Below are 14,404 nucleotides of genomic sequence, written 5' to 3' on the forward strand. Positions count from 1 at the left end.
ACAAACTACCACCTGGCCGCTCAACTGTACATCTCCATTGGTAGTGGTGACAGACTCGTCCATCAGTTGGGTTACTCAAGGGTGTGTGTCTGCTTGGTTCCTCGCCATCTAACAGAAGACCATAAAGAACTTCCATCTGTTTGGCCCAATCAAAGATGCACTCCACACGAATGATGTGGAAGTTATTGATGCAGCAAGATGTTGGCCCCGCAGTCGACCAATATAGTGATATTATGCCGGATACAAGCCCTTCCAGTAATGTGGCGTAAGGCTGTCGCATTGAATGGAGACTATGTTTAAATAGGGTATTGTAGCCAAAAGAGTGAGGGATAGTATGGTGTGTTGGAATCCTGAATAAAACCAACCTACTTTCAGAAAAATGTATGTTGCATTACTTATTGAACACGTCTCGTAGCAGTGCCCACGTCTCAAGAGCAAAGCTCTCGTGACATCCTGAAACTGCTCCTTGCAGACTAGGATTGCTGGACGTGTCGCAGTATTTGGCTGTGATGTTGGGGTCAGGGCTGTCCACGCCGCTGTTCCTGAGCCTCAACTACGGAGGCGTGTACCAACTGGCTGCCGGCCTCATGGTGCTGTGTCTGCTGTACTCCATCTTCCTGTTGCCAGAGACCACTGCGCGCTACACACCACCACAAGGCGTGAGTTGGTAGCCTGTTTTACGCGCACCACTGAACAAGGAGAGCTGTAACATATTTATCATAAACTAATGTTAACGTGTCTCGTGTGCTTAGGGGAGCTGCAGCTGCTGCAAGGGGATCTTCCACCCCCAGCTGGTGCGCGACGCTCTCAAGACGTCCCTGATGAAGCGGCCCCACCACGGCCGCACAGCCATCCTAATGGTCATCTTCGTGGCCGTCACTAGCGTCCTTATCTCCCAAGGTATGTCCACATTCACGCACTGACCTACGAAAAATCTCTACGAGCTTATTTTTGTTAAGAGTCGTACATGTTCCACTAGAGAATAAAGTCGGAGTGAAATATCACATTGCCTTCACACTCGATATTTTCTGGTATATTCAAGCACAGTTCAGCAAGTCTGCTCCAGAACTATCTCGGTATTTAAAGTTGTTGGACTTCTACATACACTGACGGAAAAGAGATCGCAACACCAATACATAATAAATGTAGAGTAAGGAAGTTACAGGAATACGTTTGTCTTGTCCTGACAAAACTCTACTATCTGGTAAGCAAGATGTATTAGACAGGCGAAATACCCTCAGACTTAAAGAAGAATATAATAATTCCAATCCCAAAAGAAAGCAGGTGTTGACAGATGTGAAAATTACCGAACTATCAGTTTAATAAGTCACAGCTGCAAATTACTACCGCGAATTCTTTACACACGAATGGAAAAACTGGTAGAAGCCGACCTCGGGGAAGATCAGTTTGGATTCCGTAGAAATGTTGGAACACGTGAGGCAATACTGACCCTACGACTTATCTTAGAAGAAAGATTAAGGAAAGGCAAACCTACGTTTCTAGCATTTGTAGACTTAGAGAAAGCTTTTGACAATGTTGATTGGAATAGTCTCTTTCAAATTCTGAAGGTGGCAGGAGTAAAATACAGGGAGCGAAAGGCTATTTACAATTTGTACAGAAAGCAGATGGCAGTTATAAGAGTCGAGGGGTATGAAAGGGAAGCAGTGGTAGGGAAGGGAGGGAGACAGGGTTGTAGCCTATCCCCGATGTTATTCAATCTGTATATTGGGCAGGCAGGAGGGAAACAAAAGAAAAGTTCGGAGTAGGTGTTAAAACCCATGGAGAAGAAGCAAAAACTTTGAGGTTCGCCGATGACATTGCAATTCTGTCAGAGACAGCAACGGACTTGGAAGAGCAGTTAAATGGAATGGACAGTGTCTTGAAAGGAGGATATAAGATGAACATCAACAAAAGCAAAACGAAGATAATGGACTGTAGTCGAACTAAACCGGGTGATGCTGCCGGAATTAGATTAGGAAATAAGACACTTAAAGTAGTAAAGGAGTTTTGCTATTTGGGGAGCAAAATAACTGATGATGGTCAAAGTAGAGAGGATATAAAATGTAGACTGTCAATGGCAAGGAAAGCGTTTCTGAAGAAGAAAAATTTGTTAACATCAGGTATAGATTTAAATGTCAGGAAGTCGTTTCTGAAAGTGTTTGTATGGAGTGTGGCCATGTATGGATGTGAAACATGGACGATAAATAGTTTAGACAAGAAGAGAATAGAAGCTCTCGAAATGTGGTGCTACAGAAGAAAGCTGAAGATTAGATGGGTAGATCACATAACTAATGAGGAGGTATTGAATAGAATTGGGGAGAAGAGGAGCTTTTGGCACAACTTGATGGCTCTAAGCACTATGGGACTTAACATCTGAGGTCATCAGTCCCCTAGAACTTAGAACTACTTAAACCTAACTAACCGAAGGACATCACACGCATCCATGCTCGAGGCAAGATTCGAACCTGCGATCGCAGCAGTCGCACGGTTCCGGACTGCGCGCCCAGAACCGCGAGACCACCGCGACCGGCATAACTTGACTAGAAGAAGGGATCGGTTAGTAGAACATGTTCTGAGAGATCGAGGGATCACCAATTTAGCCTTGGATGGCAGCGTGGAGAGTAAAAATCGTAGAGGGAGACCAAGAGATGAATACACTAAGGAGATTCAGACGGATGTAGGTTTCAGTAGGTACTGGGAGATGAAGAAGCTTGCACAGGATAGAGTAGCATGGAGAGCTGCATCAAACCAGTCTCAGGACTGGCGACCACAACAACACAAGAACAACAACATATTAAAGTGATTAACATTTCATGACCACAGGATAATGCAAGAGCGAGATAAGCCATTGCAAATGTGAAATTCCGGTACACAAATAACCGTCAGACAGTTGACTATAAGCATGCAAATGTGCATACATTTAGTTGTACGTGTGCCATATGTCAGTTTGTGGAATGGAGTTCCATGCCTGTGCACTTGGTCGGTCAATACAGCGACGATTAATGCTGTTCGTGGATGACGCTAGAGTTGTCATTCGATTATATCCCATATTTACTGGATTGGAGACGGATCTGGTGATCGAGTGTAACAAGCCAACATATTGACACTCTATAGAGCATATTGGGTTACAACAGCCGCATGTGGGCAAGCGTTATCCTTTTGCAAAACACCCCCTGGAATACTGTTCATGAATGGCAGCACAGCAGGTCGAATCACCAGACTGACGTACAGTTTTGCAGTCAGGGTGTGTGGGATAACCACGAGAGTGCTCCTGCTGTCATACGAAATCGCACCTTAGACAGGTGCAGGGCCAGAGTGTCTATGACGCAGACAGATAAGATGCAGGCTCTCAAATGGCCTTCTTCTAACCAACACACAACCATCACTGGGATCGAGCTAGATCCAGCTTTTATCATAAAACACAACAGACCTCCACCCTGCCCTCCGATGAGCTCTCGTTTGACACCACCGATTTTTAACAGTTCGTTATGTCAGTGTGGTGCCAACTGCTGCTCGAATTGGTGCTGCAGAGGTAGTACGATGCGCCAGAGCCATACACCAAACACGATTGTCTTCCACCTCTGAAGTGCAAGTGACTGTCCAGAGCCCGATCTTCTTGCAACTGTACATTCTCGTGACCATCACTGTCAGCAGTCGTGTACAGTGGCTACACTCCTGCCAAGTGTCTACAGTATTACGGAAGGAACATCCGGCTTCTCGTAGGCCAATTACACGACCTCGCTCAGACTCAGTGAGGTGTTGAAAATTGCGTCTTTGTCGCCTTAAAAGTATTCTCGACAAAAATCAATTCGTCACCTCCAATCTCAAAGGTAACTAACTCTCACGTCTGGTACAACGTGGTTTCAAAGCCTCCTCATAGTGGCGCTACTAAGTCCACTCCTATGTGACTGGTGCAGAATTTGATGAGACATTATCTTTCAGATGTAGAGACAAGCCTTCCATCTTTCGTTTATGACGCACAACTTCCTCCTGGTGCTCCGATTTCTTTTCTGTCAGTGTATTTAAGATGAACTCTCTACATAGATTTCGCGGGATCACAAAGCTAAAATACTCTGGAAATATATATATATATATATATATATTATATTATTTTGTTCACAGTGAACAGAATGTAGTCGACAAAAAGTAAGGATACAGTTTCGATCTAATGAGGCAAGAAGAAATGCAGATGATAAACGAGTATTCATTGGACAAATATATTATACTAGAACTGACATATGATTATATTTTCACGACATTTGGGTGCATAGATCCTGAGAAATGAGTACCCAGAACAACCATCTCTGGCCGTAATAACGGCCTTGACACGCCTGGGCATTGAGTCAAACAGAGCTTGGATAGTGTTTACAGGTACAGCTGCCCATGCAGCTTCAACACGATACCACAGTTCATCAAGAGTAGTGACTGGCGTATTGTGACGAACCAGTTGCTCGGCCACCAATGGCCAGACGTTTTCAATTAGTAACAGATATGGAGAATGTGCTACCAGGGCAGCAGTCAAACATTTCCTGTATCCAGAAAAGCCCGTACAGGACCTGCAACATGCGGTCGTGCATTATCCTGCTGAAATGCAGGGTTTCGCAGGGATCGAATGAAGAGTAGAGCCACGGGTCGTAACACGTCTGAAATGTAACGTCCACTGTTTCAAAGTGCCCTCAATCTGCCAAGAGGTGATCGAGACGTGTAACCGATAGCACCCCATACCATCTCGCCGGGTGATATGCCAGTATGGCTATGACGAATACACGCTTCCAATGTGTGTTCACCATGATGTCGCTAAACACGGATGCTACCATCTTGATGCTGCAAACAGAACTTGGATTCATCCGTAAAAATGACGTTTTGCCATTGGTGCACCGAGATTCGTCGTTGAGTACACCATCGCAGGCGCTCCTGTCTGTGATGCAGCGTCAAGGGTAACCGCAGCCATGGTTTCCGAGCTGATAGTCCATGCTGCTGCAAACGCCGTCGAACTGTTCGTGCACATGGTTGTTGTCTTGCAAACGTCCCCATCTGTTGACTCAGGGACCGAGACTTGGCTGCGCGATCCGTTACAGCCATGCGGATAAAATGCCTGTCATCTCGACTGCTCGTGATACGAGGCCGTTGGGATCCAGCACAGCGTTCCGTATTACCCTCCTGAACCCACCGATTCCATATTCTGTTAACAGTCATTGGATCTCGACCAAAATGAACAGCAATTTCGCGATACGATAAACCGCTATCGCGATAGGTTACAATCCGACCTTTATCAAAGACGGAAACGTGATGGTACGCATTTCGCCTCCTTACACGAGGCATCACAACAACGTTTCACCAGGCAACACCGGTCAACTGCTGGTTGTGTATCAGAAATCGGTTGGAAACTTTCCTCATTTCAGCACGTTGTAGGCGTCGCCACCGGCGCCAACCTTGTGTGAATGCTCTGAAAAGCTAATCATTGGCATATCACGGCATCTTCTTCCTGTCGGTTAAATTTCGCATCTGTAGCACGTCATCTTCGTGGTGTAGCAATTGGAGTATATAAAATGGAACCCCTCGTATCAGCGTCTTTTACGTACTCTCTGCTTCTGTAGGAGCTTGCCAGCGTTATTTTTGAAACTTGGTATGATGAAGTCAAAGATCATTTTATTCCTTGTCCTCAATTTTGAATACAGCGCAGCAGCTGTTTACCGAAGCAAAAAGTAATGTAGTATGAATTTCATGTCGAAGGATGAAGTAATTTCTCTCACTACATGTGTGCTGGCCCCTCGTCCCGACTTGACTGGTACTTTTCATTTGAATACATTTTGATGCTTGGCATCCATTCATTTTCAGAAACCTTACCCTTGTGTGTAGCTTACCATTAGTAGAGAAGATAGAAGCAGATGACTGAATTACAACTAGTAGTTGTTTCTTTGTACTAGGTAGTTTTATCAACAGCGCTTATCAATTGTTCAGATGATATTCAGTGAGCAAGTGATATCGAATGCAAAAGGTATTGCATTCATCTGCAGAAACGATATAGAAACCGAAACTACATAGGAGTTTATTTCAATGCGTACTGGGATCAGTATCTGGAAACACTCATCGTGCAGTGGTGTGTTCTGCGTTTCTAGGAGAAGGCGTTGTCTACTACCAGTTCGTGAACGCCAAGTTCCAGTGGACGATGGAGGACAACCTGCTGTTCAGATTCTTCAGCAATGGCACCACTGCTGCAGGTGAGGCTCTGCACGTTAGCTCCGCTTCCTGTCACGTCCCAAAGTACTCGACGTCATTTTAGAGAATAATACACAGATGTAACACTAAAACAGCTGAAGACGCTTCCTAAAAGAGATAGATAATAAATATTTATTCAACAGGACTGATCAGAAATTAGCTTTTTCTTTCAACGCGCTTAATGCAGCGGCAAGTGAGTATCCAGTAAAACCGTTTAAATTAGTTTTCCAATGCGTGCTACGGTGTTGGTGATCTATAGATAAGTTTATATGTCTCTTCGTTAGAAATTTTCTCCGGTTTTGCTTTTCCTTAAGGAGCTTTCTTTTGTCGAGTTTAAAATATGTCATTAAAAATGTTCTATTGTAGAACAGACTGTTTTTTGGTAAGAGGTTTCCGAATACAGTTGTACCAGAAAAAGTACTACAAGAGTAATGTTTACTAAAATCCGCACACAGCTGTGATGGATCGCAAAATGAGTTACTGTTCCAAGACAACGCGTTCCATCTTTGCAGGAACCTTGGTGGGGGTGATGGTGTTCGTGCGGTGGCTCAAGTTGGGCGACGGATGGATAGCCTTCATCACTTTCTCCTGCAAGATCTCTGCATCCGTAATCCACGCCATATCACCGGAGTCGTGGTACATGTTTCTGGGTAAGTTGTCAGCTATCCTGTGAATTTTTATTTTGTGTTCGCTGTGTTATGTCCTTATTAGCACTTATGACTATCCTTACTCCAACTCTATGTTATTGGAGTGTTTACGTTACGTGGGTTCCTCCTATATGTTGTTTCTGTATATCATTTGCTATGTTCTCTCTGTGTTATTATACCGGGTATATTCAGAGAAAACATGGACCAACTGTATTCATCGTCAATACCTGCACTCCTCATCCATTCCGACACTATAGGTCTCGTCTCAGTGAAATGTTTTCTGATTTGTTTGCAGGCGGAGCTATCGGTTGCTTCGGAGCCTTGATCTGGGTTCTGGTAAGGGCGATGCTGACGAGGCTGGTCGCCAAGGACGAGATAGGTGAGTGCAGTTCAGAAATAATCTCCCCTTTATAACAGCAGTTTTACGATTTGTTAGCTAACTGTTACGTAACCACGAGGAAAAGAAAGGAAGACAAACGAGATGGCAACATTCGGAGCTTTGAGTGCCATAACCGGAATGTAATAAGACAGATGTTACAGCAGAAAATGGAATAGATCTATTAGGGCTTACACGAAACCCCTTGAGTGCGAGGTCTCAAGTTCAATCTTCAGTTCGGCCAATTAGAAAGCGTTGTGTTAAAAATTAGCTGCTAATGAGTCACCATGTGCATCAGGAGGACGCCAGGAAATGTGTGTCTGGGAGATGCAGAGATCGAACTTCTATGGAATGTTTGTATTACACTTCACAAAATAGACATCGTCGATATTCAAGAAATGTTCAAAACAAACCATTAAGTTGCACCATGAACACCGAATGAAGAATGGCGTGCCACAGTAATCTCAGAGGTTTGCAGTATCAAGATCGAAGTCGAATTCCTTGCGAGTTACAAACTGCACAGGACGTTCAGACATGTACCCACTCATAAAGAATGCATATAAAATCATGTAGGTGTAACGGGGTGATGAGAAGTAATGGGATGTGATGGCATGAAACCGAATACGAAACAGTCTGTCGTGGAACTTATCGTGAAACTGACTCTCCTTTAATGCCTAGCTGCAGACAGCGCGATAGTATGTTTTGTGGTCACGAATAATAGAAACATCCAGATGCTGAACTTGTCCCGTGGTATGAACAGCAATTTCACACACTTATTAGAAGGGATGTGTGATGTTTACGAGTATAAGCACCATGAACCAAGCAAAACAAGTTATTTTGACCGGCTATTGGCCAAAAGCAGTGCCCATTTTCCCACTCTTACTTGATGTGATGTAAATATTCCTTACTGCCCTAGCAAGATCACACATACGAGAAAGAATCGTAGGGAGCAAAGAACCTCCAACTTCTCACAGCACAATCAATAACTTTACAGCCAATTTGCCATCCAAATCAATAGTCGGCATAATTGTATACGAATACGTTAAGGCATTGATGTTAGTTGACATTGATGCAATACTCTTGATACTCTGATTTCCAAGTTTCCCCTCATATGCATTTCCTCTTGAAATCCAGATTGGTCGGAGTCGGAAACAAATTTCTTACTGAACGACAGAATAAATTTTCTTATCTCATCTACAAATTTTCGCGTCAATTTCACAGTTTTCTGTGCATCGTCAAGATGAGACTTGGTTAGAAATTTCACTACCTTAGGTTTTCCAATTCTGTAGCGCTGTTTGAAGTTATGCCACCATCCACTGCTTCCCTTGAAATAGCTGTAATCTATGTCTTGTGCAAAGTGTTTTGCATAACGTAGTAGGCCACTATCATGCACATCTTGTAATTGTATCGAGCGTCCTTGAAATGTTTTTGTAACAAGTGCGTCTTGCCCTCCCTTGAATATCTGTAGTTTTTCTTATGTATTACGCGGTGGTCTCGCGGTTCTAGGCGCGCAATCCGGAACCATGTGACTGCTACGGTCGCAGGTTCGAATCCTGCCTCGGGCATGGATGTGTGTGATGTCCTTAGGTTAGTTAGGTTTAAGTAGTTCTAAGTTCGAGGGGACTGATGACCACAGCAGTTGAGTCCCATAGTGCTCAGAGCCATTTGAACCATATTACACGGTCATATTGCTATGGACTTAACAGAAATCTATTCATAATTATTTTCTTTTTTTTTTTACTATTCTGCGGCTGATCTTCCGTGTATGTAATTATGCTTAGTAAGCCCTCTTTGGACAACAATGATCCTTTAGTACGGTTCACTGGAGGCCAGTGAGACGCCCAGCTAAACTCGTAGGACAGGATAGGTAACTTAAATTATGGAAAGCGGCCAAAATAAGGGGCTGTCAGTTACACTCAAACATAAACGTTTTTTTTTATCAAACATTACAAGAGCCCAAAACATATATTTTTTTAAACACATAGCTTTAATTTTTGGGACTTAATTACCAGCTGAAAGCCACTGTAATTTAAAAACGGCTGAAGGCCAATAACTTAAAACGCAAGCACAATCAGAAATTTAAAAGGCCAGCCTTATCTTAAAACAGTTCTGTAGTTAGGCTGAAGTAAACAAGTTAAATTCAAATCAGCTGAAGGCCTAACACTTAAAACTCCATAACATTATTTTTTTTTAATACCAGAGGCCTTACGTGACACAGTTCTTCGAATTAGGCTGAAAGCCTTAAGAGCACAACAATTCAAACTCAAAATCGGCTAAAGCCCAAGACTTAAAATTCAACAACATTAAAATTTCTAAAATTCCAAAGGCCTTATGTGACACAGTTCTTTGAACTAGGTTGAAGGCCTTAAGAGCATAACAACTCAAACTCCAAAATGGCTGAAGGCCCAAGACTTAGAAATCCAATGACATTACAAATTTTAAAATGCCAAAGGGCATACGTGAAACTGTACTTTAAACTAGGCAGAAAGCCTTAAGAGCACAACAACTCAAACTCAAAATCGGTTGAAGGCGCAATACTTAAAAATTCAACAACATTAAAATTTTTAAAATGCCAACGGGCTTATGTGGAACAACACCTTAAACTAGGCTGAAGGCCTTAAGAGCAAACCAACTCTAATTTAAAGAAAAAAATCAGCTAGAAGCCATAGAAGAACAAACAACAATAAAAAAAATTTTAAAATAGGGCAGTACACCCAAGGGCGCTCAGATGTTCGAGGGTCGGCCTGGGATTCAAACACTAACGCTCGCTTAGGTGAGACAGGCAGGTGGGCCAACCATTCACGATCCGACGACAACCCAACGGACCGACAGTCAATGGACCCACCGACAAGATAACTTCCATTTCACCTGACCAGGGCACTACAGGGAGTTCAACAGAGCAACGTAGAAGATATTGGCGTCCACAACCAATCATACCTGGAGCTGTCAAACTACACACCGTGCTGGACAGAAACAACACGATGAGCAAACTACACTCTCTGAAATTTACGTCAACGGCCAGGGCAGGTAACCAGAACGTTAACTGTCACAAGGCAGAAGGTTCCGCTGGTGCACTTCAATTCGAATAACCAAATACAGTGAAACTCCACCTGACGGTGGCTACAATTTTCCAACTTGAAAACCAAGTTGTTGCTAGTGGGAATATCTCAGCAGCCAACAACAAACACCAAACGACACAATGTGAACAGTCTTGACTTGCTGGTAGGCTAAATCAAACCTCAACTATTGGGTCCGGGGTCGGTGAGCCACCAACCTCATAACAATGGGAACAGCGCCACACACTCCGACACTGCGTAGAGACCACCAGCGGGCCTGGCCAAATTACGTCCCACCGAGAATTTCTCGCTGCTCCACGCCGACCGACCGACTGGTCGCACATCGCGCAGCTGGAAACTATAAGCGCCAGGTCAAAGATAGTCCAAGGTGCCAATATCGATACACCGCTCCAGCCACCCACAGAAGGAGAGGATAACAGCATAATCGCGATAACCCCAAGAGACTAAAAACAGAATCGCTACGAAGGTTTATCCAGCGTATAGCATGAGCCAGCCACGGCTCAACGAGATGTGTGGCTCCCTGTCCGAGAAGGATGGTGAACTACATGACTTCATCATTTGACACCTGCTTCAGTATTAATTTCCTTTGTTAAGCACACGTCGTCATCATTGTACTCCTCACGTACATTGTCCTCACAGTTGAGCGTATATAACACCACATATTCCATTGACACCTCTTGCGGAAGCACTAATACTTCATTTGTCTCTTTTTTTCTCACTCTTCGAAATTCGTTGGGGTCCTTTATGACGATATGTTAACTTTGGCAACTGTCGTTGTAGATATAACGCAATGTTTGCTTTGTTTATCGTTGCCATTGCTCTGCTTTGTGTCAACACCACTAGCCCTGTAACATTGTTCTGGGTTACTCATCGAATGAACAGTTCAATTACTCTCCGTAGCGTCATGCTGTGCTCACAGTTTGATACCTCCAGTCCCAAACCCTGTCGCCAATAGCATCCAATATTTGTGGTTGCATGGCAGACAATACGTGGGGCGTCGAATGCCGTAAACATCACTGGCGTTTTGCGGCCTCGCACTCAAGGAGTCCCTTGTTAGTGAATTGAAATGGGAGGAGGATGAAGGTATCTGGTCAAAACAAATTTGGTACTGTCGATCACGTCAGGAAATGACGTAATGTGAGTAAGATCCATTATGGCTGCTAGAGCAGGGCAAGGTGTGAGTGACTCTGAACTGTTCAGAGATAGGATTATTCTCAACAGAACCTAAACCCAATGAAAGAGAACAACTACAAATGGTTCATATGGCTCTGAGCTCTATGGGAATTAATTTCTGAGGTCATCAGTCACCTAGAACTTAGAACTACTTAAACCTAACTAACCTAAGGACATCACACACATCCATGCCCAAGGCAGGATTCGAACCTGCGACCGTAACTGTCGCGCAGTTCCAGACTGTAGTGCCTAGAACCGCTCGGCCACCTCGGCCGGCAGAACAATTACAGTTCAGTTACAACTGCCAATAGTACAAGCAGTAGACGACGAGATAGCAGGGATTTATGATGGAAGTGAACGCGGTACACAATACATAAAGGGAAAATTTTATTTAATAATCAAGGGGCCTTGGAACACTATAGTAGAAAGAAGAAAAAGAGGACTGAGCTGTCGGGGGATACAGGTTCGGCAATAAGAATGAAACAGGAGGAAGAAGACTTGAGTTCTACAACGTATTTCCACTGGTAATTGCAAATTTTCTATTCAAAAATAACAAGAAGACACGGGTTGGATTTCGTCATTGTCAGACGGATATTTCGAAATCAGAAAAATGGTTCAAATGACTCTGAGTACTATGGGACTTAACTTCTAAGGTCATCAGTCCCCTACAACTTAAAAATACTTAAACCTAGTAACCTAAGGACAGCACACACATCCATGCCCGAGGCAGGATTCGAACCTGCGACCGTAGCGGTCTCGCGGTTCCACACTGTAGCGCCTAGAACCGCTCGGCCACCCGGCCGGCTTCGATATCAGATATTAGATTGTAAACCCTACCAAGGAGCAAACATAGACTCTTATCATAATTTAGTAATTGTGAGGACTAGGTTCGCCGGTCTCAGTGGCCGAGCGGTTCTAGCCGCTTCACTCTGGAATCACGCGACCGCTACGATCGCAGGTTCGAATCCTGCCTCGGGCATGGGTGTGTGTATTGTCCTTAGGTTACTTTGGTTTAAGTAGTTCTAAGTTCTAGGGGACTGATGACCTCAGATGTTGAGTCCCCTAGTGCTCAGAGCCATTTGAACCATTTGAATAGGTTCGACATTCAGAGATTTGTTGGCGAGAATCATTGTGGAAATAAGTGGGATACTGAAACATTGAGGAATGATGAGCTACGATTCCAGATCTCTAAAGCTGTAGCTATTGGAGTAATTAATGTTATTGTATTAGTTAGTCCAGGATGAATCGTCATTACTAAAAGCGGAAATCACAGTAGTTAGACGGACAAATACAGATATAAGAAAGATAACTGGGAAGGGATAATAGGTGAACTAAGAAATTCTGATATTAATCGACAAAAGGAGAAAATACAAATAAATTCAGATAAAATTTTCGGAGAATTTAAAACCAAAGACATCACTATTTCTACCCTTAGACAAAGAAAAGAGCGGTTTGATGGAAAAGGTGCATTGAGTGTCTCTACGAAGTTTTGGACTTGTGTGCTTAACTAATAGAAGAGGAAATAAGTTGTCGGTGTGAAGAGTACAGAGCGTCCATTCCAATAAATTTTTCTACCATGGAAAAACAAGAGAATAAGACCCTGATGGACCAATAAAAGAGGATTAAGAAGGAGACTACCACACAAGCTAAGAGAGCATTCCCCGAGGAAAGAAGTCGACTAGTATCGGACATAAGCATTGATTTGAGGAAGACGTTCCTGACGAAGATATGTCTGGAGCACAACATTCTTTGGTTTTTTGGACTCATGGACAATGCTAAACACAGTAAAGAAGAGAACAGAAGGATTTGTGTTGTGGTGTTACAGAAGGCTGCTGAAATTTAATGTGAGGAATGAAGATGCTGCTTGAAGGCCACTGTATCCATGTGACCGAATTGTGGAGAGACAGATGAGCAACGCCCGCCTGTTTTGTGTGTCCACAGGCCGAGTGTTCGCGCTGGCGGTGACGCTGGAGTCGCTGTGTCCACTGGTGGGGCCTCCCGTCTACAGCGCCGTCTTCAAGGCGTCCATCGACTCCTTCCCTGGCGCCTTCCACCTGCTCTCCGCCGTCATCATGGCGCTCGACCTCACCCTGCTCCTGTGAGTCAAACTATTATTGTATTCGCCCCAACGAACGAACAGTGAAATGACGACACGTTCAGAAAACGTAGTCCGCGTGTTCAAAAGTGAGCCAAGGCCGTGAGGGAGGGTTGTCTTACACAGATTTTTGAGCTTGATTGTTATAAGATACATTTTAGAATGTTTTGCTGAGCTGACTCCATTTTCTGCACAGTCTGGGAGAACTCAAGGCAGCAAGCACTTGTAATACACTTGCAACATCGCCTGTGGGAGACGACGCCAACAACAGTAAATGTATTGTGCGAAAAATAGAACTATTTATTTTCATTTTTCGCACAATACTCTCCAGTTTGGTGAAAACACAGAAATATAAACTGTGTAACGGGTGTGCAAGTGCAGATATTTCTATTGGTGCCTGGGGGTAGAGTACCGAACAACGTTACGTCAGTATTTGCGTCATTTGCTAACTAAGTATAGGTATTACAAGTCGTATGATTTTAGGTCGGTTAGTACCTCAAAGTACAAGTTTATTTTCCCCAGCGTCTTTTAACCAAACTGCGTGCCTATGCACTATTGCCTACGTTGTGCGACTGGATTCGTGATTTCATGTCAGAAAGGTCACAGTTCGTAGTAATAGACGGAAAGTCATCGAATAAATCAGAAGTAATATCCGGTGATCCCCAAATAAGTGTTAAAGGCCCTCTATTGCTCCTGATCTATGTTGAAGTGTGGACATGCGCACACCCAACAGTTAGTGTATGCTGACAGGTACAGTTCACATAGTGATGAAGTAACGACTGTGCAGAAAACATCGCATAGTAAACTAACGTCGATT

The 14,404-nt window shown here is 43.7% G+C and overlaps 1 protein-coding gene across 1 annotated transcript in view; it reads left to right on the forward strand.

Annotated features, from left to right (window-relative positions):
- LOC126271921 (proton-coupled folate transporter-like) overlaps positions 1-14,404 on the forward strand; it is a 91,310-nt gene that overhangs the window by 41,178 nt on the left and 35,728 nt on the right. Inside the window, exons 5-10 of the mRNA XM_049974321.1 lie at positions 473-659; positions 753-900; positions 6,120-6,221; positions 6,732-6,869; positions 7,162-7,245; positions 13,434-13,590. Of these exons, the coding sequence (XP_049830278.1) occupies positions 473-659; positions 753-900; positions 6,120-6,221; positions 6,732-6,869; positions 7,162-7,245; positions 13,434-13,590 (816 nt within the window). The remainder of the gene's footprint in view (positions 1-472; positions 660-752; positions 901-6,119; positions 6,222-6,731; positions 6,870-7,161; positions 7,246-13,433; positions 13,591-14,404) is intronic.

The sequence above is a fragment of the Schistocerca gregaria genome, chromosome 1 (assembly GCF_023897955.1).
Source record: "Schistocerca gregaria isolate iqSchGreg1 chromosome 1, iqSchGreg1.2, whole genome shotgun sequence".
In the NCBI taxonomy this organism is placed as follows: Eukaryota; Metazoa; Arthropoda; class Insecta; order Orthoptera; family Acrididae; genus Schistocerca; species Schistocerca gregaria.